The sequence below is a fragment of the Aulonocara stuartgranti genome (genome assembly GCF_965226115.1).
Source record: "Aulonocara stuartgranti genome assembly, chromosome: 9".
Classification (NCBI taxonomy): domain Eukaryota; kingdom Metazoa; phylum Chordata; class Actinopteri; order Cichliformes; family Cichlidae; genus Aulonocara; species Aulonocara stuartgranti.
In genome coordinates, this window is record NC_138960.1 from 29,760,191 (window position 1) to 29,774,813 (window position 14,623).

The window sequence follows — 14,623 nt, forward strand, 5'->3', positions numbered from 1 at the left end:
AATTCTTGTCACTACATTACTTTGTTGGCCATCTGAAATTGCTTGGAGGTAAGATATACATTAAAGAAAGTGATGTTAGGAAAATGTACTAGTGCTCTCTTACTGAATTACTCAGAAAGCCAGGAAGTAATCTACTTTCACATTACAAACAAATTAGGTATGAAACAGTCAACAGAGTCTTGTACACTGGAGAAATTAGTCAAAAGATGTCATGTTTAATTAATAACCACAGGTGCGAGGCCTATCCTGATAAGGTGACGTGAACAAGGAAGTCGTACAGCAAAAATAAAAACCGGTTGGGTTGCTCTTTGTTTGAAATACCTTTGACTTGCAAACATACAGATATGCTGGCAACTGAGCTGTAACAAGGGAAATTAGAGCCGCTGAGTATACTCAAGATAAAAGATGGCAGGAAACTTCAAAAGATTATTTAATTTTCTAGTACTTTTTTCTTTTGTTAGTGTCGCATGTTTTGTGCTGGTTTTATTCTACTCCAGAAGAAGCTTTGTGGTTATTGTTCCTGAAAAATATATTTTGACACTGGGAAACAAAACATTTTCAGGGATGGTAAAGGAGCAAGTCGCGAAGCTGTTGGAGAGGAGGATCAAAGCCTCAAACAAAAGCAGTGAGATGGCACCGACACCATCTGCTGTCAGCTTAACTTTGGGCCCCTGCCCTGAAAACCCCCCAGATCTCATAGGTCCACTCCTCGTTGAGTTTGATTTCGGAAGGACTTGGGAACATGTGAGAAAGGAAGTCAGTCCTTTGCTTCAAAAAGGAGGAAGGTTCAAGCCAAAAGACTGTGTTGCAAAGCAGAAGGTAGGTGAATGACTTGAGAAGAAGAGAGGAAAGAAAGAAACCAGCAACTGATAGCAACTTGCATTTAAGGGGACAAGTTTCCTTAAATTTACTATTTATGTAAGGATTTATTTATTTGTTTGTGTATTTATTTTTACATGTTTTTGGCACTCTTTTTTCATAGTTTATTTTCAATACTTAAACAGGTGTAAATGATCAAATAAAACCTGATTTTACCCAACCAAAAGAGAAATTAGAGGTAATATATAGAGATAAAATGGTATCATATATATCATATAATGATTAACTCACTCACAGATTTCTTTATTTGGCTTCATTCGATTCAGTATCATTTGAAATAAACTCGGAAAAAACGTCATGCTTTTTTAAGCTTTTAAAGATAACACGTGACATACATGCTAATATTAAACATCGTCACATTTAAATAATGAGGTCTGTCATTGTATGAGCACAATTATCATGAGCTAAAAGCACAAGCTTCAGAAAGCTACAAACATTCCAATTCAGACAATTCTTTCTACAGTTGGATCCCAGTGACACTAATATGGTCATTTCAAGCAAACACACCTGTGGTTTGCTCCCAGCCAAAAGAAAGCAGTCTTGAAGGGAAGGCAAACAGAGCTAGAGAGAGGATGAACTGTCACCTGGTATGAGATAATACTGAATCATGCAAAGCTACCCTAGAATCAATCAAATAAAATTATTGGTGAATCACGGGCTAATTTTTCAAATGTTAAAGTAAAAGTTATTGTCATGTCTTTAGGTGGCAATCATCATCCCATTCCGGAATCGGCACGAGCATTTGAAGCACTGGCTTTATTACTTGCATCCTATACTGAAGCGACAGCTTGTGGACTACGGAGTCTATGTCATCAACCAAGATGGAGAGGGAGTCTTCAATCGGGCTAAACTGATGAATGCAGGATATGTCGAAGCGCTCAAGGAATATGATTATGACTGCTTCCTCTTCTCTGACGTAGATCTGGTTCCCCTAAATGACCGTAACCTCTACAGATGTTTTGACAATCCACGACACTTGGCTATAGGCATGGACAAATTTAATTTCGACTTACCCTATAAGACCTTCTTTGGTGGGGTCGCTTCATTGTACAAACATCAGTACTTGAAAATTAATGGGTTCCCAAACACCTACTGGGGTTGGGGTGGTGAGGACGATGATATCTACAAACGAATAGTCTTACGTGGAATGCAGGTTTCTCGACCTGACTTACTGACGGGCAGGTACAGGATGATCAAACATCAAAGAGACGCGCACAATGACCCAAATCCAAAGAATCCTGATAAACTGTTTCAAACACATTGGACCATGAATGCGGATGGCATCAATTCCCTCAAATACACAGTAAAGAACATTGAGAAGGATATCTTGTACACTTTTATCACTGTAGATATCGGCTCTCCTGAATGATCTGCCTGAATGCAATTTAACTCTCTTGCGTGGCCAGTGATTCATTGGTGTTTTGATCTCAGAACTGAACGAGTGACTTATGCTCTTAAAATCTCTGTGAATCCAATTTGCCCTAAAATAAATAAATAAATAATTAATTTAGGTATCCACTCCAACAAAAGGAAAATGTTGAAATTCTGAATATTCAAGCAACTCATTTTTTTCATTTTTTTTTTTGCTGCACTGGGACAAACAGGGAAATTCCAGTGCTTGTTTCTACTTTATTTTTTTTGAACTCTGCAAAGTATAAGCAATTATAAGTGATGATTTCATCTGTTTTGCAAACAGCAAATAACAAGAAGTATAATGTCTTCTGGCTGGGTTTGATCAGCTGTTAAGTAACCTACCAGTTTAGATTAGATTAGATGAAACTTTATTAATCCCTCGGGTGGGATCCTCTGGGAAATTTAGTTACCAGTAGCACAGCACCAACAGAAGTTGCATGTTACAGATACAATAAGGGGAATGAGAGTAAGGATATAAGCATAAATATACCATATATATACATATACATATATTTTAAAAAGTGTGTTATAACTGTGCGCTATATCTAAGAGGTAGAAAGTAAAGTAACTAAAGGAAGGTGAAAAAAAGGTTTAAATTTAATGCTTAAGAACCTACCAACGAGCATGATAAATGGGACACTATTGTATATTAGATATTCTTAGAGAAGATAAGAACATTAAAACTGCTGTCTCAGATGAATGAATGAATGGCTTCATTTTTAAGCCTCAGGAGTTGCCATTTGGCACCAACAGAGGCAGCCACGGCCACTGTGTCTGCTCAATGTTTGTGCTAATAGTGTCTATTTAGAGCATTTGGATTTCAATTACTTCACAAGTGAGACTGTATACTATGGAGTTTATTTTCATCATAAAATGAAATGACAGATGGTAAAGTCAGAATTTCAATTCATAAACAACATAAAAGCATGGATCCATTTGACCTTGTGTCAACTTTTCAGGCAGCTAGTGGTGGTGCAATGGTGTGGGATATTTTCTTAGCACACTTAGAGACAAGAAAAACTTCGGCAATATTTTTTACATATTTTTTCTCTAATATTTTTATCGGGGAAAACAATTATCATTTAATCACAATAGCCTACCTGAGTGTTATAGCTGAGCACGTTCCTCCCATTTCCCAGAAAGATAGCACACCATGTCACACAGTTCAGATTCTGTCTAACCAGTTTTTTGAGCATGATAATGCATTTTCTGTACTCACATTCCTCGACAAGCACTAATTCAACAGAGCACCTTTGGCATGTGGTTGAACAGAAGATCTCCATCATTACTGTACAGCTGACAAATTTACTGCAACAATGTGTTGGCAAAGGTCATTATGGATCAAAACCTCTGAATGTTGCCAGCTCTTTATTGAATTTATCCAACCAGTATTAAGGAACTTCTGAACGCAAAAGGGAAACCAACCTGGTTCTACAGCGAACAAATGGGCTGCTGCCAGTGCTTGCAGTGCAGCGGACCTTCAATTGACCCATCAGCCCAAAAGTGCACCAGCCTGGTATGTCAGATTACCAGTCCACTCCTGTTCACATGGACTTGAACTTCACATGTTCACATAAACTTGAGTGACATCCCATTCGTCTTACAGCTATAACAGCTTCAATTCTTCTGGGAAGGTTTTCCACAGGTTTAGACATGTGCTTATGGGAATTTTTGACCATTCTTCCAGAAGCACATTTGTGAGGTCAGACACTGATGTTGGATGAGAAGGTCAGGCTAAGGGTCACTGATTCATCCCAAAGGTGTTCTACGTGGCTGAAGTCAGGACTTTGTGCAGGCCAGTCAAGTTCTTCCACAAAAAACTCATCCATGTCTTTATGCACCTTGCTTTGTGCACTGGTGCAGTGATGCTGGAACAGGAAGGGGCCATCCCCAAACTGTTATTACAAATTTGGGAGCATGAAATTGTCCAAAATGTCTTGGTATACTGAAGCATCAAGTGTTCCTTTCACTGGAATAAAGGAACCGAAACCCACACTATTACCATCCCTCCACCAAACTTGACTCTTGGCCGACAAGTACCAGTGTCCTGGCAACTGCAACACCCAGACTCGTCCTTAAGATTGCCAGGTGGAGCAGCGTGATTCGTCACTCCAGAGAACACGTCTTCACTGCTCTAGAGTCCAGTGACGACATGCTTTACATCATTGCTAAGGCTCAGATGCGGCTGCTTTCTATGCACTGTTGTTGAGCTAATCTGAAGGCCACATGAAGTTTGGTCAGTAGTGACTGACTGCAGAAAGTTGGCGACCTCTGCACACTTTGTGCCTCAGCATCTGCTAACCCCACTATTTTACATGCCCTACTACTTCATGGCTGAGTTGCTGTCGTTCCCAATCACTTCAGTTTTGTTATATTATCACTAACTGTTGACTGTCGAATATTTATTAGTGAGGAAATTTCACGACTAGACTTGTTGTACAGTCTAGTCGTGAAGCCTATCACAGAACTACACTGGAATTCACTGAACTTTTGAGAGCGACCCATCCTCTTAGAGATGTTTGTAGAAGCAGTCTATGTGTCTAGGTGATTTTATACACCTGCTCTTCACAAAATACCAATAATGCTTAAGTACAGCTATACATGTCTAGGTGTCTGTGAAGGTTCTCAGTCATCCAGGTCATCGTAGTCAAAGGAGCTTGCAAAGAAAAGCGTCTGGACTTAACTTAAAGAAGTCCAGACGCTTTTCTTTGCAAGCTCCTTTAACTATACATGTCTAGATACATCTATGGATTCACTACGTTAGACTGATTATTTTAATGTGGTCATCATATTGTATATTATATTATATATTATATTAATGCTTTTAGGGAAATTTATTTTGAGAATTGAGTTAGTATAAGATGGTAATCTCAGGAAAGTTTTAGCACAAACTCAGTTTAGTACAATTTTTAATTCAATATTGAGTAAAAATTTCAAATCTTTGTACTTTGTATTGCTGTGTCTGACCTTACATTTTAATATTCTCAATATTTATCTTGTGATTGATAATTAAATTTTGAATCATTTTGCTTCATGCCTGACACGGTCATATTCAGTTTGCAAGTTAATCACATTTTCCGTTTTATCATTTCAAAGCAGAATTTATCACTCTAGATGAGCACATGCTGTTTTTAGAAAGAACTTACTGGTGTCATAACCATGTGATGCTTAACATTGTTTGGTATCCAGGACTGTCTGGCGTCCTGAGGAATAAACTAGACTTACACATTCTGAAGGTTACAGCTGTACTAGCGTCATACTGTACTGGATCTTCTCGTCTTTACGGTGTACCAAACAGATGTGCCCATTTCAAGGGTCAAAATCTTTGCGCTTCATGAATTCTTAATAAAAGGAAGATTGCACAATTTTTCCCTGAGATGAACTGTAGTGTCACTCAAAAGGCAGACTGAAAAGTGAAGAGGGACAGAGGACAAAATGACACTAACACCTGTGAAGAGGCGAAAAATAGTAGTGAGAGGAGGCTTCACATGGGATGCAAAGTTGAAATCCAGTGATGCAAAGATGTGTTGTGTGCTGAAGGTCACACACATTCAAATGTATTGCATTTCCATTTTTCTAAAGGCTTCACTTGGTGTTTTATTGTCTTTGTATGCATTTTTTACTGCAGCACTTCAACTCCAATCACATCTTTCACACACTGTGTCAGCACCCACCCCCCAAACAGACTCCCATCCTCCTTCCTGCCCAGCCCCCTCTTTTTATTGGTTGACCTAGTGGAGTTACTATGGGAACAACTGTGGAGAGGCTGCCATGCAGAATGTGGGGTACAGCTTTTGAATGGTGCTCTGTCGTACACACATGCACTCACACACATTTATCAAGGCCAGGAAAGCCTACCTACCATCAAGATGTTGTGTTTTTGTAAATACTAGTGGCCTTCATTTTTCTCTGTCTGTGCTAGAATTTCTTTTCTTTACCACCAGATAGGTAGTGTAGTCTTTCTTTTTCATTTTTTTTGTTATATTCAACTGGTAGTACTTTTACTTACAGTACTATGACAGCAGTAAATGCTTATTTGTTATTTACTACAGCCCGTGCTAGAATATTTTGCCTACAATCAAACTGTAGGTCTAAATCTATTAGAGCAAAACTACTGGTCATCCACTACCAGACCTTAAAGCAGATGGGCTACGAAAGACCAAAGCCACACCGGGTGCCACTCATATATGGAAAGAATTTTAGAGCTCATCAAAACTGGACAGTAGAAAATTAGGGGAAAAATTGCTGAATCATGATTTCTGCTGCAACATTTGGATGGTAGGGTCAGAATCTAGTGTAAACAAACTGAAAGCAGGGATCCATCCTACCTTGTATCAACAGTTCAGGGTGCTGGTGGTGTTGTTTGAGATATTTTTATTGCATATTGGCTCCTAAGAACCAGCTGATTGTCGTTTGAATGACACAGCTTGTTGCTGACCATGTCTACTTTTTGTGATCACAGTGTACCCGTCATGTGATGGCTTCTTCCAGTTGGATAAGACACCATATCACGAAGCTCAAATCATCTCAAACTGGCTTCTTGAACAAGACAATGAGTTCATTGTACTCAAATGTCCGCCACAGTTACCAGAGCTCAATCCAATAGAGCACCTTTGGGATGTGGTGGAACAGGAGACTGGCATGGACTACTAGCAAGCTGTACCTAATGAAGTGGCCAGTGACAAGTGGATACTTGTGGCTGGTGATCATCAGAAGTTATACCAGCTAAATAAAAGCTTCATTTAAGAGCACTGAAGCTCTTCAAACCCATTCACATACTCACAATAAATCTTATTCTGCCACTTATTCTTTGCTTTTCACCATGAGTCCTTCCCTTGTTCTCTTCCTCACTGGTTTGAATAAGAACCCCATTGTTCATCAGAAACTCAGTGCTCTCTGTTGCACTCTTTAACCAGATTTATGGCCGAAAACAAATAAGCACAAACATGGCTCACACTGAGAACAACTGTCCACATCGAGCAGCCAAACAGCAGATTACTGATGAGATCAGCTGACACAGATATATACAAACACACACACACACACACACACACATGCAACATTACGCACCATTCTTACTGTCAGCATCCCTGGCTTTGATGTGGTGGGCTGGTACAAGTGAGTGTTATGGTCTTACGTAAGGTTTTTACATAAACCTCGGAGTGTAGAGAGCTGGATAAAGAGGGAGGGGGAATTGCTGCACCATTACAAAGGGGATTCGCACTGCACCAAATCCTCCTCCTACTTCACATGGATAAACCACAACATATAAGCTTTTTCTAGCAACATGAGCCATTCTTGAAAAAATGCAACTATACTTTTCATCTATTCAGGACACACACGGGTCTCATATCCACATGCATCAGTTGTCTCTCTTTGTCATCACCGTGCCTGTCTGTCTCCTTTCTTTCCCCAACAGAGACCAACAGTAGCTAGGGACGCATCTGTCGGGCTTTCATGTCAGCAATCAATAGGATTTATTGATAACCTGTAATCCCCGACCCAGAATGACCTCTCCCTAAGTGCCGGACCACAACAATATCCAAAAACTAAAGCTACATTCTACTCAATGCATCACCTTTTCTCACTCAGGCTGATCCTTAGGGATTTAAGACAGCAGGACATGAGGGGTGGGATGAGAGAAGTGGAATTCAACCTCCATTTTATTTTTTCTCCAAACACAAAAAGGACATAACTCCTATGATGGTGTAAACGTGCTTACAAAGAGTCAGGGGCTCATCTATCAGCGCAAATACAGTTTTCTTTATTAAAAATGTAATGAGGTTTTCACAATATAAACAGATAGAAACATAAAGGAGGGGGGGAAATCTGCTTTTCATCAGAGCAAATGATCACATAAAGGCCCAGAAAAAAAACGAGAAGTGTGTGCCTGCAAAAAATACATTGAGCTGAGTCTGGTGTTGGTGAGCCCATGATGGAAACATGGTGACCTCAGGAGTAAGAGTGTGTCCCAGTGGAACAGTTGTATCATGCCATGTCATACCTGGATGAAGCTAAGAAACAGTGACATGTTGGATAGAGTGATGTCCTGTATTTAAACAAAACCTGGTGGACATTGATTGCATAATGACCTGTCATCTTTCAGTTCTACAGAATCTGACTGTTAAAGGAATCCAAGTAAAATCTTGCCAACCAATAACATCAACCAAAAAAATACTTTACTTAAAAAACAAATCTTTTTCTCAATCAGCAATGAATAAAGGAAGCTAAAGGTCTAAAGCTAAAGAAAGGGAAAATGTGAACCGACATGATCACTTGCTGCTTCCCAGGTGACCTCTAGGGCGCCCTTTTATTTGGCTAGGAGAGTTCCTACTGCAGTCTCAGAATCAGGTTACTCCATGGTTGCCTACACTACACCATAGGGAGGCTGAAAAGATATCTGAACCCGGAGCAGTGTCATGGATCAATCATTAGACTCTAAATGAGATGAGATGGCTTAAAGAACGAGAATGATACTCAAGTGTCACTGATAGCTTCTGTGGGAATGATTACATTAAACTTGGCATATCCTATGCAAATTCTATGGAAATCCCTATAAGGGACCAACCTGCTCCCTTTTAACTGATTGCACTGAATCACTAACAAAGGCCTTCTAGGACTGCAACACACCTTCTTATTTCTAAAACAAGCGGCGTTTTGCAATGTAAGCCACAGGGGACTTAGAAAAGAGTCAAATCCAGTTTGTCTTGCCCCCACAAAAGAGGGACAAAGAGGATAGTAGAACACAGAAAACTATGTCCTCACAAATATCCATTACAATGTCAAGCTACATTCACATTCACTCGCAGCTGTGGTGGCTCGTGAAATTAGGCTATACATTGTTTTTTGTTTTGTTTTGTTTTGTTTTATTCATAGCCAGGAGAAGAAGGGGCGAGGTCGATCATTTAGCATTAGTTCCCAAATTTTGCTATGTATAATATCCTAGTTCTCTAAACTGGCACTTGTCATCCATCCACATTAGCCTATACAGTATGCTAACAGAGAGTAACAGAAAGAAGACAAGGCAGAGTGTTAGAAAGCTGGTGCTGTCACAGTTAAAGATCCGTGCAGTATGATTGCGGAAAGGGAAAGTCTATAAAAACAGTACGAAATCCAGTGAAGAACAAAGTACTAGCTAGAAAAAATGTGTTTGTGCATGTGTTCGTAGAGAAGAAAGTTATCCAGTGTAGCTACAAATACAGTGCCAAAGGTTGAGCAGTGCACATGTGTCAGATCCTTCAGCATTAGATGACGTTCCCTGACCTTTGTGCCTTGATATGTGGCACTACATGCAGAGAGCGAGAAGAAATGTGTATGTGTGTGTGTGTATGATTCTGCATGTGCGTGTGTTCGCAGACAACAAAGCCTTAGTGCAAGGGATCCCTCCAGGTTGATGTATTGCGATAGTTTTGCAGGTTTCCATTGGTATTTAAACATTTGTAAATCCCAGAGATTAAAATTCTGTGAATGTACTTCCAGTGAAGCAGCCGGGTGTGAGTGAGATCCAAGTACAAAGGCTGAAGCCAAAGTTAGTCCAAATGGATTTTAAAAAAAGAAATCCGCTAATCGATCTTAAAAAGTATGAGATGCAGTGTGACCTTCTGCAGGATAGCTTTGTAGCTGCAAAGTAGATAATAAAAGCAGTTCAGAGTTCATGTATAGTTTTAAAACCAGTGTGCGATCAGCAAAAGACCATGTTAAAAAAAAACCATTTACAGCAACCAAAGGAAAAATGGAGGAAAACTGTTGGGACTTTTCCAAACTATGTCAAAATCAAAAAACTTTGGCTCTAAAATCAGAGAATTAGGAGGTACGTATTACAGATTAGATAATAATAATAATAACAATAATAATAATAATAATAATAATAATGTTGATTAGATTAGGTCCTTACTATCAGATTGAGTTAAACAAATTGTGGAAATCTAAAAGAAAAACATAAAAGAAAAAAAGGTGCTCTGCTTTTGTTTTCTGTCAAAGTGGTGGTTGTATAGTTAACAGATTGTCAACAGTCAACCCCCAAAGGTTTAAGGAGGGTTGCAAAATGTTAACCTAGCTTTTTCAAGTTTCCTAGTGACTTTCTCAGGTGAACAAAGCACTTACTCTAATGTAGCTGTTCGTGAGCCAACACGCCTAAGGAATGAGAGATTTAAAGATTTGAGAGGAATTCCTAGGCCATTGACTGTACAGCTCAACATTTTTCTTTGTCTGGGGAAACATTTGGCTCTACGTAAGCTGCAGTGTAGCAATGTGCACTCCAGTCCAGCGGAAAATCACCCATGTGACAGAAGCTACTTCTTGTGGGCAGTCCCTCTGGCTGTGCCGCCAGATTTGTTTCCAGAACGACGAACTGGCACCTTGGATACTGGGATTCTGGTGCGAGCCGGAGGAGGCGGTTGCGTCTTTGGTGGAGTTGATTCAGCCTCTAGGACGGACGACAGGGCTGACTGGCTTGCAGAGTGAGGGGGTGTGGTTGGTTTGGTGCTTACCGGGATCTTGGATTCTCGAGGAAGGCTGGCGCTGCCTTTCATTGATCGGAAGGAGCAAGAGGAGGAGGAGGAAGGCAGAGTTGCTTGGGAGATGGGGCTCGTTTTGTGTTCAGTGGACGGAGAGGGCGAGCTGTTTGGATCTTCATCTCCCTCCTGATCCTCTGCTTCTTCTTCAGGATCATTGTAGAGGTCATACAGGTGGTCTCCAGAGCAACTGTCACGTGATAGGGCCATATTCTGGTTATGCTGCAGCCCACTTTCGTCAGGTGTTGCTGTAGGTGTTGCTGACGGTGTGTCCCAGTAGCCCTCGTCACTAAGCGGCTCTTTTTCACCTGGCGATGTAGGGTGACGACCATGTGTGTGAGGGAGAGGGGGTTTAGCTGCCCGGCTTCCCGCTCCACCAACTACTGGAATCTTACTGAGTCCCAGCGCCTTCACCTGTGGTACCTTTCTATCTGAACTCCTGGAAGCTGAGGGAAGGTAGCTGCTAGCAGGGTTGGTGCGAGGGGGATAAGTAGAAGTAGGGGTAGAGGAGGAAGGTTGATGCGATCGGGGCAATGCAGGGGAGTTGTCTCCTGTGGAAGGCAACATGTGCCAGAGTCCCTGCATGTCTGCATCGTCCACTCCTTCTGGACTTGCCATTTCTTCCCCTCCACCCATGTAGGCCACCACACCACTCCCGGGTGGGTGCTGTTGTGGTTGAGGTCGTGCCCTGGTCCGGGCAGGGAGGGAGGCAGGTGCAGAGTTTGGGGAGACAGAGAACATGGGCTGGGGCATCTGAGAAGATAAAGGGGGTTTAGATGGGGAGATGCTACTGGTGATACCAACAACTCTCCCAATACCCACTCCCACGCTACCTCCTCCTCCCCCACTGCTACTGCTGCTGGTACCACTGCCCCCATTACCCACTGGGCCCTCTTCATCGGCATCAGCAATAATGTCACCACAGCCTGTGAGAGAATCAAAGCTCTTGAGGGACGTGACGTCAGTGAAGAGGAGGGAGCAGAGTCGGTCCACAGAGGGCTCTGATGGTGGGTCACCAGTGCTGCAGCGATCCAAAGGGGGTGTAGCAAGGGAGGGGGTGAGACTGGAAATTGAGGCTTTGGCTTTTTGGATGGGTGGTCGCAGTGGTGAGTCAGTGGGCGTGTAGGGAAAGGGAGAGTCTGGCTCACCAGATGGCCCTGGCATGGCAACACAGTGTGGAGGTGTCATGGTAACGCTCGTGGTGGGAGTCTCTAGTGCTTGGAGGTTAGGTCCTGCTTCTGCATCCTCACAGTCTGCTTGGTGGTTATGGGGAGGTGGTTCAAGGGTTAGAGTAATGTCCTTTACCTTTTCAGCATCAGCAGCATCTCCATCCTTGTCCTTCTTCGCCTCCGCCTCTTCTCCATCGCCCTCATTTGTTTTGTCTTTACGTCTCCATCGCATGCTGCTGAAAAACCCTTTCAGGCCCCTTCCTCTTCTGACAAGTCCTGCTCCTCCGTTTTCACTCGACCTAAAACTCCCGCGTCGGAGAAGAGAGAAGAAACTTAGCGATTTGCTCAGAGACCTCACCGGCCCCACCTCCAGGCCTGCAAGTCCCTCCCCTCTCTGTCCATCAGCGTCGTTATTAGAGCTTGTTAGTCCATCGTGGGTTTTGCTCCTCACAAGTTCCGCCGATGCCCCTGAGCTGTTTCCATTCAAAGAATTTCCATTGTCAGAATTCCCGTTGTTTCCGCTGTTTGTAGCCCCTTTGTTCCTGAAGGAAAAGAAGCTGGCCATTCCAGATCCAGTGCGCCGCTTCCCAAAGAGTTTGAAGGCAGCTTTGTTGATCTTCCCTGTAGGCTGAGGGTCACACTGAGGGGCCACAGGAGGCTCCACACACTCTGAGTGCACCTCCATTATCTAGTACTCTATTGCTCCCACTCTATCGTCTCCCTCGAGCTCTTTAGCTACCTTTTTATCCTCTCTCTTTCTGGCGCACATACATTCACCCTCTCTCTCTCTCTCTCTCCCTCCACCCTGCTGTCTGGTGCTCTTTCACTCCCACTCTGACTTGCTTTAACGCCTGCCTGCTGGTTTTCTCTGTCTGCCTCCCTCCCTCTTTCTCTTTCTCTCTCTCTCTAGCTCTCTCTCACACAGCCGCACACACAAACACACATGCTGCTCCTCACTGTATCCATGGCAACTGGGTGGGCTAAGCAGCTTTCGTCAACGTTGGCGGGGCGCCAGCGTCTCTCCTCCACTCCCTCCCCCAACCCCCTTTCCTCTTCTCTGCTTCCACCTTGCCTGTCACCGATGCACTGGTTGGTCTTTCCTTTTAACTATTGAGTATTTCCGAAGCCCAAAATTCACCCCATCCATCAGTGTGTGTGTGCACCGTGTGTGCGTGTGTCCACGTCTCTGTGTTTGTACAAACCCATTCCAGGGTAGCAATGAAGCAATACGCACCCACTGATCTGCTGATGCATTATAAAGGATTAGACATGAGTTCAATATGTTTATGAGGGTTTCCTTAATGGCAGCTCGGTTGAATAGCCAATTATTAGGACAGATCACAGGCTAATCTTTATACAGACTGTTTGTAGGACATGGACCACAGATGTGGGAAAACTGACAATGATGCTGCCCACTAAAAACAGAACTTTTGCATGTGTGGACATTAATTTCTGGGTATATCTTTCCTGTTAGGTAAGTCAGAGCTTTGGGTAAACAGTAGCTTTACATTGTAAATTGATCAGAATTAGCCTTCTCCCTTCACCCAGGCTTATTAGACTGGCTAAATTGGAGTGTGAGGGTGAAAAAGTTCAAAGTAAACGAAACTAAGCATATCACAAGTGCGATTTAGTGGACTCAAAAACAAGACCTGCTGATCAACAGTATGAGCGGGCTTAGACCAGGATATGGATTTAGAAATGTCAGTGCAGTCAGGCTTTTGTTATTTCAAGGGACACGGAGGTCTTAACCTCCCAGTCACAACCAATTTCTCATCCACAACTTAAATGACTTACAAGTGACTCTGCAAAAAGATTTAGGCCCCTCACAACTTACAAGTAGACAAACATACAAACACAAATAGCACAGCCTTCAATAGAGTTTGAGACACACACATATAAGCCATATGGCCTTGAGGCCTCTTCCATATGGACACACAGGGCCAGGTGTCTGAGCCCTGTGATGCCACATATAACTGTCATCACGTCATCCTCAGTTTCCTTGTGTTTGTGGTTTTGTGTCACCAATTATGCAGCCCACAGTACACTCTTTCTTTTCACATTAGTTATAGTTTTAGAGCATACCTTGGCAACCAGCAGAGTTTCTGCAGGCATGTAGAACAATTAACTGTTCACCAACTAGAAGGAAACCTTGTGGCAGCGGCTCAACTTGCTGACTTTTGTTCATTGTTGTCGTGTCTTTACAAAGTGCCCAAGTGTTCCAGTTTTATTATCAAAATGCATTTGTGCTAATAAGTAAAATTGTGAATGAATTAGGGTATTATACATTAAAATTAAAAAAAATTATAATAATAAAGAGTGAAATCATTTTTATTCCACATCTCAGTTTGTTTGTTTGATTTTGGAGAATGGCAACCAGTTTGTATATCTGAACAAATTACATAATCACCATTTACCGTAGATCCACCCAGTTCTCCTTTTTTCTGAGTGCAATCCACTGGGGGTGCTCCCAACCCCCCATGAATCTCCCTGTTATCCCGACCCACTTACAAACCTTCCTTCCCTTCCCTCCCCTTCTCCTTTTCTCTCCTCCTCCTCCACAGTGACTGTGAGCACAGGCTCTCCTCTTCCATCCCACTGCTATCAAACAATGTCTGCATTCATGAGCCCAATACACACAACCACAAATCT

At 42.3% G+C, this 14,623-nt stretch overlaps 2 protein-coding genes across 2 annotated transcripts; one reads left to right on the forward strand and one right to left on the reverse strand.

The window, feature by feature from the left end:
* The first annotated feature begins 327 nt into the window (after positions 1-327).
* On the forward strand, positions 328-4,924 carry LOC309714766 (beta-1,4-galactosyltransferase 1-like). Its single transcript, XM_082547463.1, has 2 exons — positions 328-819; positions 1,583-4,924. Exons 1-2 carry the CDS (start codon positions 406-408, stop codon positions 2,246-2,248), a joined length of 1,080 nt encoding a protein of 359 aa, XP_082403589.1. The 5' UTR covers positions 328-405; the 3' UTR covers positions 2,249-4,924.
* Positions 4,925-9,765: 4,841 nt separating this feature from the next.
* amer2 (APC membrane recruitment protein 2) lies at positions 9,766-12,892 on the reverse strand. Its single transcript, XM_082545904.1, has one exon. It carries the CDS (start codon positions 12,657-12,659, stop codon positions 10,584-10,586), a length of 2,076 nt encoding a protein of 691 aa, XP_082402030.1. The 5' UTR covers positions 12,660-12,892; the 3' UTR covers positions 9,766-10,583.
* Between the last annotated feature and the right edge of the window lie 1,731 nt (positions 12,893-14,623).

What these genes read in the sequence shown, in the direction of transcription:
- amer2 (XM_082545904.1), bottom strand. Translation starts at nt 12,659, where the DNA reads ATGGAGGTGCACTCAGAGTGTGTGGAGCCTCCTGTGGCCCCTCAGTGT.
- LOC309714766 (XM_082547463.1), top strand. Translation starts at nt 406, where the DNA reads ATGGCAGGAAACTTCAAAAGATTATTTAATTTTCTAGTACTTTTTTCT. An exon ending in ACTGTGTTGCAAAGCAGAAG is followed by an intron (nt 820 to 1,582) that starts GTAGGTGAATGA and finishes TCATGTCTTTAG; the next exon opens with GTGGCAATCATCATCCCATT.